The sequence below is a fragment of the Mesoplodon mirus genome (assembly GCF_964341445.2).
Source record: "Mesoplodon mirus genome assembly, chromosome: 12".
Taxonomy (NCBI): domain Eukaryota; kingdom Metazoa; phylum Chordata; class Mammalia; order Artiodactyla; family Ziphiidae; genus Mesoplodon; species Mesoplodon mirus.
This window is the reverse complement of record NC_138988.1, coordinates 42,523,408-42,541,612: the sequence shown is the minus strand read 5'-3', so window position 1 is coordinate 42,541,612 and position 18,205 is coordinate 42,523,408. Positions and strand designations below refer to the sequence as shown.

At 44.7% G+C, this 18,205-nt stretch overlaps 1 protein-coding gene across 1 annotated transcript in view; it reads right to left on the bottom strand.

The window, feature by feature from the left end:
• The window catches only part of CDCP1 (CUB domain containing protein 1), a 58,124-nt gene that overhangs the window by 19,881 nt on the left and 20,038 nt on the right, over positions 1-18,205 (bottom strand). The window contains exons 2-4 of the mRNA XM_082638675.1: positions 11,714-11,920; positions 5,005-5,367; positions 3,668-4,036 (exon numbers count right to left, since the gene is read on the bottom strand). Coding sequence (XP_082494801.1) covers positions 3,668-4,036; positions 5,005-5,367; positions 11,714-11,920 — 939 coding nt within the window. The remainder of the gene's footprint in view (positions 1-3,667; positions 4,037-5,004; positions 5,368-11,713; positions 11,921-18,205) is intronic.

The window sequence follows — 18,205 nt, the reverse complement described above, 5'->3', positions numbered from 1 at the left end:
CGTCCAGAGCCCGTGCTCTGCAAAGGGAGAGGCCACAACAGTGAGAGGCCCGCGTACCGCAAAAAAAAAAAAAAAAAAAAAAAAAAAGGCACACAAATGAATTGCTCCCAGCCATCTACCTCTTAGTGGTGTGTGTTGTAACCTACCTTATGCTATAAACAACTAAAGACCCTCAGAAGGGACAAAAACTCACCGTACAGAAAATCACCAACCCCACCCTCCATAACAGTGTTTGGAGGCCACAAATCCCACATAGATTAGGACACCTTCTTGCTAAGTGACTTGGAGTCATGCAGTGGCCTATCCAGGTCAGGGCAGTGGGGATATTTCATTCCCTGTAAGGGAATAAAGGGGAACAGAGAATTTTAAAACAATAATAAACCTGAGTAAATCCAGGCTTGTTTTTATTGCCACTATGCTCTAGGATTTCTAAACAATGTCAGTGATAAACTACTCTCCCTCACCAAAAATTGTTCTTTTCTTTCCAAAATTGTTTGTTTTCTTACAGAGAACATAATTTTTAAGCAGCTCTACTGAGCAATAATTGAATTACAATAATCTGTACATATCTAAGGTGTAAATTTGCCTAGTTTTGAACCTATATACACACCTGTATATATATCAACATAATCAAGATAGTGAATATATTCATCACCCACAGAAATTTCCTTGTGCATCCCCCTCCCTCCTCTCACCACCCCCCAGGGTGTTAGGAGGGGTGTTTTGTGATGACTAAGCCATCCCAGGGCTACCACTGGCTGGAGCAGTGACTTGATGACCAAACAAAGCTGAAGACTGTGGCTCTCACTGCCTAGGAGAAGGTATACGTAGGGAGATCAGGAACCCTGGCGCAGACCACTGAGAGGCTTCAGCATGGCTGAAGTTACTGGCAAACCATAGGAGTTTAACACAGATATGAACCAACCAACCATAAGTACAAAACAAACACAAGCGTGGAACAACCACCCCTAGCACAGAACAACCAACCGCAGTTGGGGAACAACCAACTACAAGCACAGAACAACCAACCACAAACAGGGAACAGCTGACCACAAGCACTCAGGAAAGGACGGAGGGGATGACCCCCGCCAATACAAGTGCAGAGACAGTGCCAAGGTGTGAAAGAGAGCCAAGTGGGTAGAGATGCCCGCCAAAGTTTCCTCTGAAACATCCATCATCTGTGCAAGAAAGTACAAGAGAGAAACCAGACCAACAGCATTTGTTACCACCAGCTGATGAAGAGAGTGAATGAAAATAACAGACAGAATCGGCTGACGCAGAACCAAGAGACCCCACCCTGGAGAACTCCGTCCATCCCAGTGATGCACAGTGTATAGAGAGTCCTGGGCACCTACAACTATCCGCTGCATCCCCAGAGGAGCCAGTGGAGAAATGGCCACCCACATAGAGACCAAATGTTACACCAATAGGGTACACAGATTTCAATTATTAAAATAAAATCAACAAGATATGAAAAGGAAATAAAAAGAAGGAACTCCTTCTGGGAAGTGACCTCCTGCATCCTATAAGCCTCATCTGTCTTCTGGATTACAGGCTAACGTCTAAGGACCAGTGCTGTGTCTTTTTCAACTTTGTATCCCTTCCTTGACCTAGAGCCTTGCAAGATAACATTTAAAGAGTGCTTACTACCTGCCAGGCACTGCCACCTCATTGCTCCTCACAACACCCCTACGAGGACAGTCCTATTATCTCTGTTTGAAGATAAACTGAGTCACACAGGAGTTAAGTGACTTGCCCAGGCTCACACAGTAAGTAGGGGAATCAGGATTTCAAATCCACGCAGGCCAATTCCAGAGTAAGTGCCTTTAACCACTGGGCCATGCTGCCTGCAAAACAAGTTGTCCACACATATTTACAGAACCAGAAAAACGTGTAAGTGCACAGGGCTGGCTGCCTTGGGCAGTCTCTTGAAACTTAGGGTCCACGTTGGGATTCAGAGGATCAAGATGGAGATGTTCAGAAATCAGAGCTCTCAGGGACACCAGCATCGCCTAAGTAAAGATACTTCTGCTGGCCAAGTTCACTCACTTGCCTAGAAAAATGCAAACCATGCTTGATGTAAAGCCTTGACAGTGCTAAACACATCTAAAGTGCAGTTAACCACTATTTACCTCAAAACTGAAGCCATATCCTTCTTGATGCTGGTAATAGCATGTTTAACAACTTGATTATATTTAGAAATCAACCCAGCTGATGTTACAGGAAACAGAATTAATTAGCAGCACTTCACCGTGACTGAGATGATAAACAAATCCCTGTGTCTTCTAAAACTCAAACCCACTCCATTTCTGAATCTTTTCATGGCTGTTTTCAACATTCTGATAAAATTGTGACATAGAGTCATCAAAATGTGTCAGTGGACACACATGCACATACACACATGTATATATAAAGTTATGCCTTGTACACGGTTGTTGTGAATTAGAAGGAATCTTGGGTCAAGATATGAAGGAACCAAGGCTTCCTGAGGAGCCGGGCTCCAAGTGGGTACCGAGCGGGCACTCCCAAGATGGTGTCAGAGGTGCAACCCTGGAAGTGGATCCCACATGGTCACTTTTCAGGTGTTTATCAGCCATGCCATTTCACATTCTCAATTTCTCTGCCTGGTTCTGTCTACTTCCCGGAAGTAAATAATATTAAAAACAAGGATGAGAATCAACCCAGTGGGCAGAACCCATCCTCAGCACACATCACAGATGTCCTGGTTCAAGACCACCTATCACGACTCACAGACTCCAGCTCATAGATGAGCCCCAGGAATAGCCACTCTGAACTCATCCTGTACCTTTTTCTCAGGATCCATGCCACTCCTCTCCGTGAGGCAAGGGCACCCAGGGAGTAAATTTTAAGGAGGTGCTCACTCTTGCGGGCTGACCTTGAACTGACACAACCCTGAGGGTGAGAGCCTCTGTGAGAGGGAGCTCCTCAGAGCGGGTGCCTCCTTCAGTGTTGTGCCCTGGGCATATAGCCTTGCTGTAGTCCTGGCCCTGATGACCCTTCTCTAAGTTCACAGCAACTCAGTAAATGTGTGTGGAATGATACACAACCTCATTCCCACAGAACCTGGGGTTCTGCGTGGTCCAGAAGCACAGGCTCTGGGTTCTGAGATTGCTCTGCTCCTGGCAAGCTGTGTGATACTGGGCTAGTTCCATAACCTTTCTGAAACTTCTGGTTTCTCATCAATAAATGAAGGTAATTCCTGTCTCCCCTGCAAGGCTGTAATAAGGATTAGCTGAGACCATGTGAGTGGTGTGCTTAGGGCAGGGCTTGGCACTCAGACAATAAAAGTGTTATCATCACGGCTCATGGTGCTGGTGACATCCTGATTCACACTGTAGGGTCAGTGAAGACATGAGCTCTAGAAGGTAACCTTCCAATGTCTTCATTAAAAACAACTTATCACTCTGAATGCAAGATCATCTTAGCTTCTTACTGTGCTGAAGTGGAACAGTATGCCCGGCATTCACCAGTGACCTGGTCTCACTGCCTAGCAACGCACTTCCTGAAAGTCTTACAGGGTCCAGAGTCCAAGTGTGCCAGAGCCTCAGACAAGAAGTAGGAAGGGAACCTCAGCCCAAGCAGACTACCCAGGAAGGAAAGAAGGCACTGGAGGAGGGGGAGGGGAAGGAAAGTGGGGCTTACTTACTGCTTCCATTTTGTGGATGTTGGACCAATACTTGAAACTGCAGCCGGAGGATGCCTGGATTTTGGGTATCTTGGTCACAGCCCTGCAGAGAGAGGTTGAAGCTCCCGGCCATGTTCCCAGGCTGCTTGTCCTGCAGCTTGAACACCTCGGGGTTGGTGGTGGAGCCTGGGAGGCAGTACTCAACCCGCTCCTCCTTCTTCACGCAGTTGGAGACACTGAAGTGGAGGAAGGAGACGCTCGCCCGCAGGTGCGCAGGGATGATGAACTGCCACGTCATGAGCTCGTCCTCAGGGAAGCCGTCTGGGTAGTTGGCAGACATCAGGGTGGCTGTGCCTTCACCTTCAAACACAGATTCGATGATGCACAGGCCTGTTGGGGGTGGAACCCAAATGAGAGAATAGGAGGTGATTAGACCCTGCCCTGGTCATCCATGGGTGGGGGGACAGGGGTTAGAGAAGAGGTGAAGGTGGGTCTTAGGTCCTGAGCCCTGGGTCTGGATATGGCATGTTTATACTCAATTCAAGGTAGACAGTGAGAATGAGGATACATCAGTGGTGTGTGAGTATATGTTTAATAATCAACCCAGCAGGGGAAAAAAAAATAAAGCCTTAATTTGTACTGTCTGCCCACTTCCTTGGTGTAAAGACTCCCACTATAGCTGATTTCAGGCTACCAACAGGAGATGGATGAACGTGGAGCTGGAAGGAGATGGACAGCCCTCTCACCATCACATAGAATTTTCACCATACAGATCCAATGGGCATACCTAACTTCAAAGCATAAATAGTAAAATGCGGTATATTAACTAGGAAGTGATGAGTTTTGAGTACTTATTACTTTTGTTCCTAAACTAATTTATTTAATTGTAAGTTTATATAATTTTATTTTTAGTAATGGCTCTGTTTAATACCAGCTCACAAAATTCCAGAACACTTAACAAGTGGCACTCATGAGCTGCTGTGGGCCAGCTCTGGCATACAGATACAATTGTATCTGGCATACCTATACAATTCTAGAAACGGTGAAAGAGACAGAAGACAGGAAAAAGACATGAGAAACAGAGTCATTAAGGTCTGTAGAGCCAGTCCCATTTCACTTCTTGAAAACAAGCCTCACATACAAAGGACAAAAGAAAGAGTCACCACCTGGTTTGTTTAACAGAGGAGGGTGGGTTCACACCAGGACTGGCCCACATGCTTACAGAAGAGTGGGACTTCCTTTAAGGTATTCAGATGGAATCACACAATTGCTGACATCTGACCATTTCTGATGGAGAGCAAGGGTGATTTTGTAGGTTTCAACCTCAGCAAACAGAGGGGAGGGCATGGCGAGCTCACGTTTTATAGACGACCGGTTTGTGATGCTGAAGCCGGAGAAGTTTCTGTTGTGGAACCACGGGAGTGCCAAGGCCATTTTCACTCCCTCTTGCATTTTGATCCGGGACACAGTGCCGTTGCTGCAGAAGGTTCCAATCCTGACCATCGTGGTGTCAACGCGGCTGCTGATGCTATGAGTGACTCCGTCCGGGCAGCTCTCCCCCGGCCCGATCTGCCTCAGGCGAGGGAGGGAGAACTGCAGTTCTAGACCGATGTTCTTGTTAGCTTTGACATCCCAGATGAAGGTTCTGTTGAGGGCGGGCAACACCGACACTGAGGGCTGAAGATGAACCTCTCCAAAAGGACATGGACCTGACATGCAGTCTGAAACACAGTCACAAAACAATCTGGTCACAAACGCTACTGGGCCACTCACTGCCCCTCCTCAGCCCCTGTAGTGAACTCTTTGGAGGGGGGGTTTTCTGGGGGGCCCACCCATCTCCTGGCTACATGAAAGTTGGCTGCCAATGGCTCACTAGATGCCTCCCTCTCTGGGGAAGAGCCTTGGCTGGAGGGAGCTGCCTTGGGGCAGAAAAGCCTGAGGTTTTCCGGCCCCTGACTCCCATCCCAGCAGGGAGTGTCAACCCACAGCCAATCACTGCCAACGCAGGAGTGAAAAGCCTGACATCCCTGACTCCATGACACAGCCTGGCAATTGTCACTCAAGCTCCAGATCAGCCTGCAGCTAAAACCACATCTTTGCTTCGCTGTCCTCATTCTACCCTGCTTTCCTCACTTCTTCACAGGTTTGTTCCGAGGGCACTCTCTTGATTCATGACTTAAAGACAAGAATCCCCATGTCAGGCTCTGCTTCTAGGGAACCAGACCCAAGTCACCTCCTAACTACAAGTTTCCCCTGCTTTTTGAACGTTTGCTTTATTCCACTTTGCTTTTACGAAAGACTTGCATTGGTACTTGTTTCCGCTAACCAAAATAAATCCAAAGAGAATTTTTGCTTTTATGAAAAAAGGTGGAAAGCGAAAAGGGCGTGCAGTGTTTGTTTTGCAGGGAGCCATTACAGAGGCAGTGGGCACCCCGAGAGTGGCACCGCCAAGCTCCTTCCCCAGGAACGACACAGCATCTCAGCATCACGCTGCTACAGCTCTGAACTCTGTCCGTGAGCATTTGTGCTTTATTTCAAATTACTTTGCACAGCCGTTAGCAAGATGTGTCCTAAGGTAATTGCTTCTTTGACTTAACGCCATTTTGGCTTGTGAAAAATGTCATAGGAACACTCTACTTTTGGGATAGTGCAGGTCGGGGAGGGGGGACCCGCACTGTTTTCCAGATTAAGCTAGTCCAGTTGGTGGATCTCTGCCCAGGCCCTACTGGAAGCCAGAGGGAGGCCCCTTGCAGTGGAGCCTGTGCTTTGGGATACATATCCTACTTCCTCTATACCGAAAGAGTCATGATTTCTCAATTTTTAGGGTGCTGCGCCAAGCTCTACCTTTTAAGACTGGTTTTCCCATCAACACACTCATCAACAGACTGAGTATGCTCTGAATGTACAGCCCCTTAATGGCTGGAACCTGGAGGCAAGGTCATCTTCTTGCCTCCTGGCTTTAATGCTGGTGTTTTATTACCACTGCAGTTGAATTTTTTTTTCCGAAAGGCTAACACTTAATGACATCCTTTGAGGTACTTTTGTTTCCTAAGCCTTTTTAAAACAAAGGGAGAAACGTTTCTATCAGGGAGGCACTAAGGGAAAGCAGGCAGCCTAAGAGTGAGGCTTTTGTTGTCTCCAGCAGGGAATCCGAAAGGTGCAATGGACTTTGGCCACTGTAATAATAATCTGCAAGTCCTTATTGCTGCTCCAGTGGAGTATTTGAAACTACTGCCAACTCGAAATGGAATTATGGGAGAATTTCAGAGCTGTCTAGGACCTCTGAGGTCATCACGTCAAACCTCTAATTTTTGCAAAGCAGCCCTGGAGTCTGGGTGAGCCGTGTGGTACTCGCAGTGCACACGCTCCTAGGACAAAAGCCCAGGCTGTGTTTGGCTGACTTCCGTTCTTGCCAATGCGCTGCGTTGCTTAACCAAGAAAACAAGGTTAGATAACAAGGTGACAAATGCAGCTAAAATTAGATTTTGTGTGTAGGTAAGGATAGTGCCTATTTTTTGGAGCTCATGGAAACTTCATTGTTTCTATCAAGCCATCTCTTTCATAACTTTTCAACTACACTTCCCCTGTGCCCTACTGGGTTCTGTGTTCTTGTGGGATCACTTAACCCTACTAAGGCAGTGGTTCACAGCCCTGGTTCCACACTAGACTCACTTGGAGGACGTTTAAAAAATACACATGCCTGGGCTACCCAAGCGACTCTGATTTAATTCCGTACCAAGTACCGGGAGTCAAAAAGCCCCGTCTCTCAGCCATGGCTCTGCCACCAGCCATGAGACCCTGGCGGTGTCAGGTTGTGCGAGCACTTTTTAATTTGTTGCTAAGAGCTTTGTTTTCAGAATGGATACACAAGTAAGAGTAGTCAAAATGATGGGCATGCCTCCAAGTTTTCTGCTCCCCATCCAGTACAAAAATGTTAAATAACTAAAATGATTCCTATCCAGAGGACGGAGAAGTGTAATTTCTGAAGCGATTCACACCTCATTTTCCCCAGCACAGACTTCTACTTTCATTAGCTTTAATGGGGCCATTCAAGAAGGGATGACATTGTAAATCAGTTATACTCTAATATAAAATAAAATTTTAAAAAATAATAATTAAAAAAAAAGAAGGGATGACTGCAGAGGGGCTAAACTTTGAAACTTTCAGAATGTTTATTCAGGAAAGGTTTTTAAAAACAAGAGGCAAGCAGAACACTGAACTTGATTCCAGTGTCTAGATTTATAATCTAAAATTTTTATTTTCATAACATTTTCAAAAATTGTGAGCATGGGTTTTTATTATATGGTAAACTGTGTGTGGTCTGTGTGTGAGACTGGTCTCGCGAGATAAGATTATGGTACCCTTTTCCTTTTTTTTTTTAAAAATAATATTTATTTATTTATTTGGCTGCGCCGGGTCTCAGTTGCAGCACGTGGGATCTTTGTTGCGGCATGTGGGATCTTTTAGCTGCGGCATGCAAACTCTAAGTTGTGGCATGTGGGATCTAGTTCCCTGACCGGGGATCAAACCCGGGCACCCTGCATTGGGAGGGTCGAGTCTTAACCACTGGACCACCAGGGAAGTCCCATTACCCTTCTCCTTTTTCAAGATGGCAGTCACTTTCTTGGCTTAATTGATTGTAAAAGTAATGCATGCTTGTAAAAAAATGACACTAGAGAAGAACAGAAAAAAGACAATGAATGTCACCTGTTCCCCTCCCCTACTCACTACAGAAATAATATAAGGCTAGCATTTTGGTGTTTAACCCCCCAAACTTTGGGCCCCATATGATTATGTGTATTCAATCAAGTGGGATTAAACTATACAAACTATTCTCCTACTAAAAGCTGCATTGTTTTCAATGGAACAAAATGACCTGGGGCATCTTTCCATGTCAAATATATAGATTTACTTCATTCTTTTAATAGCAACACACTATTCCTTTGAGTTCTTAAGTATATCAATAGTCTTCTCAGCTCTGTAAAAGCTTCATTGAGATTTTAATTGTAATTGACTTAAACTCATACATTAATTTGGGGGAGAAATGACACTTAAAAATACTGAGATTTTCATCAAGTAACATGGTATATCTCTCCATTTATTTACATCTTCTCTTTGATCTTTCAGTAAAATTGTGTATTTTGCTTCATATACATTCTATGTAGTTATTAAGATTAAATACTTAACTAGAACTTTTGAATAATGGTGACCAAAAGCATTCATAGTGAGAATCCTTATGTTGTTCCTTGATTTATTGGTAACGCTTCTACTATGGCTGGCTGTTAAATATTATTTGCTATCAGTTTTTTTTTTTTCCTGGCCGTACTGCAAGGCATGCAGAACTTTCCCCACCAGGGATTGAACCCATGCCCCCTGCAGTGGAAGCATGAAGTCTTTTTTTTTTTTTTTAATTTATTTTGTTTATTTATTTTTGGCTGCACTGGGTCTTCGTTGCTGTGTGCGGGCTTTCTCTGGTTGTGGCGAGCAGGGGCTACTCTTCCTCGCGGTATGCAGGCTTCTCACTGCAGTGGCTTCTCTTGTTGCGGAGCATGGGCTCTAGGTGCACGGGCTTCAGTAGTTGTGGCACGTGGGCTCAGTAGTTGTGGCTCACGGGCTCTAGAGCGCAGGCTCAGTAGTTGTGGCGCACGGGCTTAGTTGCTCTGTGGCGTATGGGACCTTCCCAGACCAGGGCTCGAACCCGTGTCCCTGCATTGGCAGGCGGATTCTTAACCACTGTGCCACCAGGGAAGTCCCTGTTATCAGTTTTTGACAGATACAATTTATTGGATTAAGAAAACATCCCTCTATTTCTGGTTTACTAAGAGTGTTTTATTAAAAACATTTAAGACCATCTATTAAGATGATCAAATGCAGTTTCTTCCCTTTCACCTAATCACACAAAGCAGTACATTAAACTTCCATCTTCCAATAAGCTCTCCTGCTCTTGTTGTTTTAGTCTTTTAATGCAATTTTTTGGATTTGATGTATTTATATTTTACTTAGGATTTTTTTGGCATGTATGTATATTCATAAGAGATTGGTCTATGGTTTTCTTTTTTATGTGGTGGAAGATTTTGACATCAGGGTGGTAAGAGCCTTATAAAATGAACTGTGAACCTTTACCTCTTTCAATGCTCTAGACTAGGGTTTGGCAAACGGCCAAATCCAGCCAAACACCTGTTCTTGTAAATAAATGTGGGATATTCATTGCCCATTTGTTTATCTATTGTCTACGGTTGATTTTGTGCTGTAACGGCAGAGCTGAGGAGTTGTGACAGAGACCATCTGGCATATAATGCCTAAGATATTCACTCTCTGGTCTTTTACAGAAAAGTTTTGTCAACCTTCCTCTAGAATGGTTTAAATATCATAGAAATTATCTGCTATTTGGAGTTTTATAGGACTCCTCTATGAAAGCACCTCTAACTAACCCAAACCCTGTTCTTCACATTGGACATTTTTTCCAATCTCCTCCTTGATAATTTTCTTATTCAGGTTTCCTCCCTTTCTTTGAGTCAGTCTGGCTCATTAAATTTTCCCTGGAAATCATCCTGTCATTCAGATTTTCACATTTATTATCATAGTCTCTTACAATTTTAGCAATCTGCTTTGTATACATGTCATTAAACCCACATTTATACATTCAATGCTGTATATCTGTAATTTCTCTTTCTTTTTTCCAGGAGACTAGTCAGAGTCTGTCTTTTTAATTGGTCTTTACACAGAACCAGGTCTTGGTTTTAGTTATCAAACACAGTTTTTAAAACTGGTTTTTTTTGTTGTTGTTGTTGTTTTTTGTTTTTGCTGTATATGCGGGCCTCTCACTGCTGTGGCCTCTCCCGTTGCGGAGCACAGGCTCTGGACGCGCAGGCTCAGTGGCCATGGCTCACGGGCCCAGCCACTCCGCAGCATGTGGGATCTTCCCACACCAGGGCACAAACCCGTGTCCCCTGCATCGGCAGGCAGACTCTCAACCACTGCGCCACCAGGGAAATTAAAGTACTTAAAAAACAGTTTTAGTACTGGTTTTTAAGTACTTTAAAACTGGTTTTTAAGTACTTTAATTTCTAAAACTGGTTTTTAAGTACTTTAATTTCTCCTTTTATTTTTATGAATTCCTTCTTCTTAAGGTTTATTTTATCCTTTTTCTTCTCCCATGGTCTATTGCCAATTCATTTATTTTCAGTTAAAGGTGAAGTTTTCTGAGTATGGCTTTGATTAGATCAAAATAGTGTTCTCACTGTTATTGATATATCTGTTAGTTCCTAGTTGGCATGCCACCCTAAAATGATTGGGAAAGTATACCTTTAATTCTTTCTGCCTGATTATTATTTCTTATGTCAGTCTCCTATCTCAAATTATGATTAATAATACCAGATATCTGTAGTTTGTTGAATTCTGGTGTGTCATGCACTCTCATTCCATAATTTTATTTCTTCCTCAAAACACCCCTATCGGTTGGTGCAATGATTCTTATATTATAGACTAGAAAACTAAATCACAGAGCAGTTAAGTAACTCATATGAAGCCATGCAATCAGGCCACATGATCAGTAGCCCTGGCACTTGAAGTCAAACCCAGCTCCCTCAGCCTGCAAAGCTGCTGTTTTTCCCCATTGTGCCTTGTGGACCCATTTCCCCACTCTTATCTCCTCAACCTTCCAATCCTTCTGTCCTCCAACTCCCTTGACTTTTGCTCCTGCTCAGCCAGATGTTTTTAGCACATCAGACAGAGCATCACCTGAGAATCCGTAGCTCTGTTACAAAACAGTGTGGCATAGTGGTTACAGGCAAAGACTCTGGATCCAGAATACTTGGGTTCCCATCTTGCTGCTACACACCAGCTGTGCCATCTTAGGCAAGTTACTTTCTTTGAGAACTTCTCCTAGGGCTGCTCTGAGGATTAAAAAACTGAAACCATGTAAAGCACTTAGAACTGTGAATGGCCACATAAAAGCTAAAGAGAGTGCGGAGTTTCAGAACAGATCTCACCTCTCTAGCAGCAGAGGCTGGCTTAGCATGTAAAAGAGAGGCAGGGAGGCCAAACCGTCCATGAGTGCATACTTACCAATATTCTTCTGGATCTCGATAAAAAAGTGATTCTCTGGATCCTGGCAGGTAAAGGAAAAGACTACTGTCTCTCCGGCTTTGATGGACAATGGGGTTACCAATCCTTTAGAAATGATGTGACATAGGTTCGCTGGCCGAGTTGGGGCCCCAGGCTTTATGAGGATTGTAATGTTGCTTCCACGTGGCAGAGCAATCTCATAAGTTTCTGAAGGAAGGAAGAAAAATGGAGTGAACAAGATGATTTAGGGCTGCCAACCTGCTGCCGTCCCCTCAGTTGGTCCAGGAGGATGACCTCCTTGACCCCTTTGTTCCTTCCCCCGGGTCTGAGAAGTGGGATGATGCAAAATGAAAGTATCATCCTCACCTGTGGGCAAGAACCCAGCCACTGAGGGCTGGGCATTGACACGCATCTCTCGTTTGGCTGATTAATTTTTCTAAAAATTAAAAACACTACACCACATCCTAGGTGTCTGGAGCAGCATGTTTTCAGATACCCATCTGTGCAATATTAAATAGAGAGAAACTGCCACATCTCTTCACAATATGACTGCAGGTGAAAGTCCACACACAGAAACCGTCTTTCTATAGAGACATGCTTATCTGTAAAGAGCTGCTGTCCCCTGCCCAGGCCACTTCATATGCCCTGTACACACATACATGCAGTAGTGGAGGCCGGGAAAACTTGCAGAAATTCGATACAAACATATTGTGTCAATGAACGTGGAAAGTTAAAGCCAAACAATGCTAATACCTCAGAATGGGGCTCAGCAAAATAATTTGAACAAACATTATCAAGCAAGAGAGATGGAGGTTGGTTACCAAACAGAGAGGTGGGTGCACACCAGTCGGGATGGGGCCCTGATTCACAAACAAGCCCAATCTCCTTCCCATTACTTTTGCTTTATGGATTTTTAGGTCCTCTCAGACCAAAAGGAAGAGCTACTCTTCCTCTTAGTAGCCACTGTCCCTTCCCTGACTTGGGTTCTGATTGTAGTCGCTGGGTGGCTGATGGGCTGGGAACAGAGGATGGGAGGCCGGTTGTCTGGCGGAGGGAATCATGGGGCTCATAGAGAGGGGCTGGCGTCGATGCCTCTGTCCCACCGTGTTCTGCACCAACAGCTGGTCAGCACCTGTTATGGCGCCTTGTACATGGAGGTGCTTGGTAATTGTTTAGCCGGTAAATAGCAATTTAATCAAAAGCTTTACTTTTTCTCTTCCTTTAAAAAATTTTTAGAATCAAGTTTATTGATATAATTTACATACATTATAAAAGGACCTACTTAAGAGTTTTGACAAATGTGTGTGCACATGTACACCACCACAATCAAGATATAAAAATATTCATTACCCCCAAAAGTTCCCTCAGCGCCCTTTGCAGTCGACCTCCACTCCTGGCCCCAGAAAACTATAAATTAGTTTTGCCTGACTTAGACCTTCCTGCAAAACGGTGTGCTTCCTTACTCCTTTTTGTACCTGGCTGCTTTTGCTCAGCGTGTTTGAGAGTCAACTGCATGGATCAGCAGTTTGTTCCCTTTTATTGCTGAGTAGTATTCCACTGTCTGGAGAGACTGCAGTTTATTTATCCAGGCACCTGTTCAGTGACATTTGAGTTTTTTCCAGTTTTTGACCAACCTCGTGCTTCCATTTTACCAGAACTGCTAGCCTGCTCGAGAGCTGTACTCACTTCTCCTCCCACTCAGTGCATGGGCGTGCCCGTGTTCCCACATCCTAGCTGCTGTGTGCGATCAAACATTTGGATTTTTGTCAACCTCCTCTTGTACCCCTCTCCCCCACCATTCACTCTGCGCCAGAGTGGCCAGCCAGCAGCTCTTTATATAGGGTGGAAATTGATCTCTCAACCTGTGATAATGAACTGCAAAAATTTCCTCCGGGTCATGAGGGAAGAACTTTACCCTCTTTGGGCCTCTGTTCCCTCATTTGTAAAATGAGGGGATTGGGCTAGAAAAGCTCTACCTTCCCTGCCAGCTCATCTATCATCAGTATCCGAGGAAATAAGAAGCGATTTTGCAAATGTAAGCATTCCCAACTATGGCCCAGCAGTGACACATCTCTCAGAGCACAGGGGCACCAGCACAGCTGGCTTCGTGACTTTGTTTTCAAAAGGGCTCAGGTTTGCATTTTTGGAGCAAGACTTCTTTTTTTTTTTTTTTTTTTTTTTTTTTGCTGTACGCGGGCCTCTCACTGCTGTGGCCTCTCCCGTTGCGGAGCACAGGCTCCGGACACACAGGCTCCGCGGCCATGGCTCGCGGGCCCAGCCACTCCGCGGCATGTGGGATCTTCCGGGATCGGGGCACGAACCCGTGTCCCCTGCATCGGCAGGCGGACTCTCAACCACTGCGCCACCAGGGAAGCCCTGGAGCAAGACTTCTTATCTCTCTAACCTCAGCTTGTACCCCTCTCCACCTTGGTCACTGTGCTCGGGCCATCTTTGCCTTCTTTCTTGAACATACCAACCTCAGGGCCTTTGCATGCACTGGTCCTGATTTCTAAAATGCTCTTTCTCTAGCAATAGCTGGCTCCTTTTTGTTATTTGGGTCTCAGCTCAAAGATCACCTCCTCAGAGCAGTCTTCCCCAACCAGCTACCCAAAATGCTCACCCCACCCCTACCCCAGCCGTCCTGTACCTGCTTTCCCTTCATCCCTGCTCTCTTCTCTGAGGACCCGTGTTATTTGTTCCCACCTCCCACTATCAGAATGCGAGTTGCTGCCTACAGGAAGGCAGCAGGGGTTTGCCTGTCTTTTTTCAGTGGTAGTCTCAGGACCCAAACAGTGCCTGGTGCCCACATGGAAACAGAACTGATGACCCTCCCAACAGCACCATACAAAATCTTCACATTCTTGTCTTTGCTGCATTTAGTTTCTCATAGACTTACTACCATTCCTGTGTTTCAGTTTGGGCTATAAATCTTGGTGGGAACCAGGGACTCTGAGCTTTTTAATTAATAGCCTCAGAGAAAGAAAACATCCTCTGAGGCAGAAGTTTCTTTACTTGAATGCTTCATCTTCAAGCAGCATGGTCACTAAGAATCTTCTGAGAAAGATCGGAAGGCCCAGGGGTTCTTTTAAGATACCAGATTAAAAATGAGTCCAGATGCATGTTCAGAAACACAGTTGTCAGATGTATATCTGAGCTGAGTACGTCAACCCTTGCGTTCTCTTTCTGTAATCATAAAAAAGGTCTTACCATGTTATCTGTAAAAAATTATTGGGGTACCGGGTCTCTGAAGGCTCGGCACGCTCTCCCGTGGCCTCCAACCCTGGGTCTCCAGGGGGGCTAATTCACTGTCAAGTAAAGCTGTAATCCATCTCGGGGCTGCAGCCTGGCTGGCTAGGTTACCAATTTCTTTGTCATTTCTCCTCTTTGGCAAAAATACTTTAAAATTCCTGATTCTACAATTATGATTACTGTTACCTTATTTTTGGCTGCACCTCACGGCTTGCAGGATATTCGTTCCCTGACCAGGGATTGAACCCAGGCCCCCTGCAGTGGAAGCGCAGGGTCATAGCCACTGGACCACCAGGGAAGTCCGGATTACTGTTATTTTTTTTTTAAGATCTTTATTGGAGTATAATTGCTTTACAATGGTGTGTTAGTTTCTGCTTTATAACAAAGTGAATCAGTTATACATATACATATGTTCCCATATCTCTTCCCTCTTGCGTCTCCCTCCCTCCCACCCTCCCTATCCCACCCCTCTAGGTGGTCACAAACCAACGAGCTGATCTCCCTGTGCTATGCGGCTGCTTCCCACTAGCTATCTATTTTACGTTTGGTAGTGTATATATTACTGTTATTTTAATTGAGCGTTAGACCCTAAACAGATCAGCGGTTCCCTAAGGCTGGAGGTGGGGGGAGGGGATGGAATACAAAGGGGCAGAGGAGACTTTGTAGGATGAGAAAACCATTCTGTATCTTGACCGTGGTGGTGATTATAGGTTGTACACAAATGCCACAATTCAGCAAAACTGTGCACTTAAAATTGGTGAAGTTTATTATGTTTAAGTTACACCTTAATAAATAAGAGGAAAAAAGAGGGGAAAAAAACTAGTGCTAGAAAGATTGTATTTCTACACAAAGTGGCACTTAATAAATGAAAAAAGGAATAATCATGACCACAGTTAAAATATGGTTTAATAATATTTTGAGGTGGGCCTAGTTTCTCCCAAGGTATGTGTAATAATTTCAAATAGCTGTAAATTAGATTTTGAGAAGAAAAGGCTGATCCTACTAAAATTTCTCCGTTCAGTTCTTCTCTCCTGTTTTCAGCCAGGTCAGTATCCCAAATAATTCTGCATATATGACAATCTATTCCATTATCAATGACAGCCAAAGAAAAATGTACAATCTTTTTTAGAAATTCATTTTTTTTTCTTTTAGAATCTGAAATCTTCTATTCATTCAAACATTTTCCGGGTTCATATTATGTTCCAGGGATCATCCAGGGTGCAAATATTTAATGACAAAAAAAGCCCTGGAGTTCCTGCCCCCTGGGAGTTAATAGTCTAGACTAGGGGTTTCTAAGTGGTCTGTGGAGGGCTTTAAAAATGATGAAGTTCTAAGTTACAGTAGACCCAACATGGGACCTGGGAATCTGTATCGGAACCACTTTTTTTCCCCCCTATGGTGGGAGGTAGGGATCCCTTTTGTTTATTTTTTCCAGATGGAAAACCAATCGTCCCAACTCTAATGACTGAATATGCCAATTCTTCCTTCATGAATTGTTAATGCTACTTCTGTTGTTTATATTTTTTATTTGGGGTCTAAATAACCCAGATTTTCATCCAAACTCCTTTTGGAAACAAAGCAGATGAAGCCTTGTAAGGGTTAAATGACTCACTTGGGGTGGACTTTTAACATTTTACCATGTTTCTTTGCTCTGACTTTGAGAAGACCAACCCAGTATGTTCTACGATCAGGTCACAGTTCATATCTCTCCTTCAGTGCCTCATACCAGAGAATCCCCACCTGGCTCAGAGCCCAGGGAACACTAAAGGGCTTATCCACCTTTGCAGCAGAAGACCATTTATATTACATGCTGTTTCCTAGGGTCACAGCCAAGGCTACGTCATCCATTGGACTTTCATTTTCAACTGTCCCTGCTCATCCTCAATGATAAATATACCAGCTGGAGGGGGAGAGCCAGAATGAGAAGATAATGATTCAACCATGTATACACTTGAAATCTGGACCCTCCTTACCGAGCCCCCACTAGAGGCACTTATTCTACTGTAATAAAAGTAGCAGAGACACCCCCCACTGCTTGAGTAAAATCACTTATAACTTATTTATCACAAATGCTTAGAGTTTGAGAACGACACCTTGGTTGCACATTTTCCCCCTCTTCCCCACTCACCACCATTAATCATCCCTTGAAACTGAAAATTCCAACACTGTAGAATAAATCTCAGCCTCCTGCCACCCCACCCCTACCCCCGAGTCGGGCTGGCACATCTGAGTGCTTGATAAATGTACTGTAATTTAAAGAAGATGGATGGGCGTTTTCTTCTTCAACATCTCTTTCTTTTGTCTCCCTAGGAACTTGGTATTTCATTGGTCTGGTATTTTGGAAGACCTATTACCCAAGTTCACAGAAACCCAAAGCTCCAGATTCTGGCGTGATTTTGAGATCTCACAGGCTGAAAGAAATCCAAGGCGACCCTCACATTAGCAGCGCGTGGGCTGTCGGGCTGGAGAGCTTGCAGGCACCACACATGGGCACGTGAATCACAGCTCTCATCTTCAGCTCTCCTGCCTTCCGACCTCTCTTTATTAGGATGCCTCGGTTAGTTTCTGCCTCACCAGCGGCTTCTCGGGCGGGAATTTCCAATTGTTTTAATCACCATTCATTATTCGCATATCACAGGATATTGTACAAACGCCCCTGTTATTCCTTTTCCCTGCCATCCTATGTCTTTGTAAGGGAAGTAAATGCAAGGAAGGGGGTTCAGCAGGAAGTTATCTGTTCCCAGATGTGTCCAATACAGGTTAAAAGACTGACAAATGTAATTTACAGTTTCTTAGACGGGTCAGAACCTGCTGTCTCAAAGCTGGGTGTGGTTTCCTGGGACACTCTGCCCTCATCCACTCTCTCTGCCCAACGAAGATGAGCAGAATAGCTCCCAGCCAGGGACTGGACACAGCCTGGGCACCAAGAAATACATATGAAGACCCATGGGACGAATTCCCAGGATGTCGAGGACTCAGACTCAGGAACAAAGCAGTACGATCGTGAATCAGCGCGGCCGATCAGTCACAGTCTGCGTGGGAGTCAGATTCCAAAGCAAGCCCATAAGGATAATCACTTCCAGGGAAATAGCCCTGTCCTCTCTCAGGAAGACGTCACACTGCAGACCCACATCGCTCTCTCAAGGAGTCCATGGGGCTGTGACTGGTGTCTGCTCCCTCACAAAGCAGATCCCTGCTTCTCAGACTGAACACCAGATAAAGCACTGATTTGATTTTAGGGAC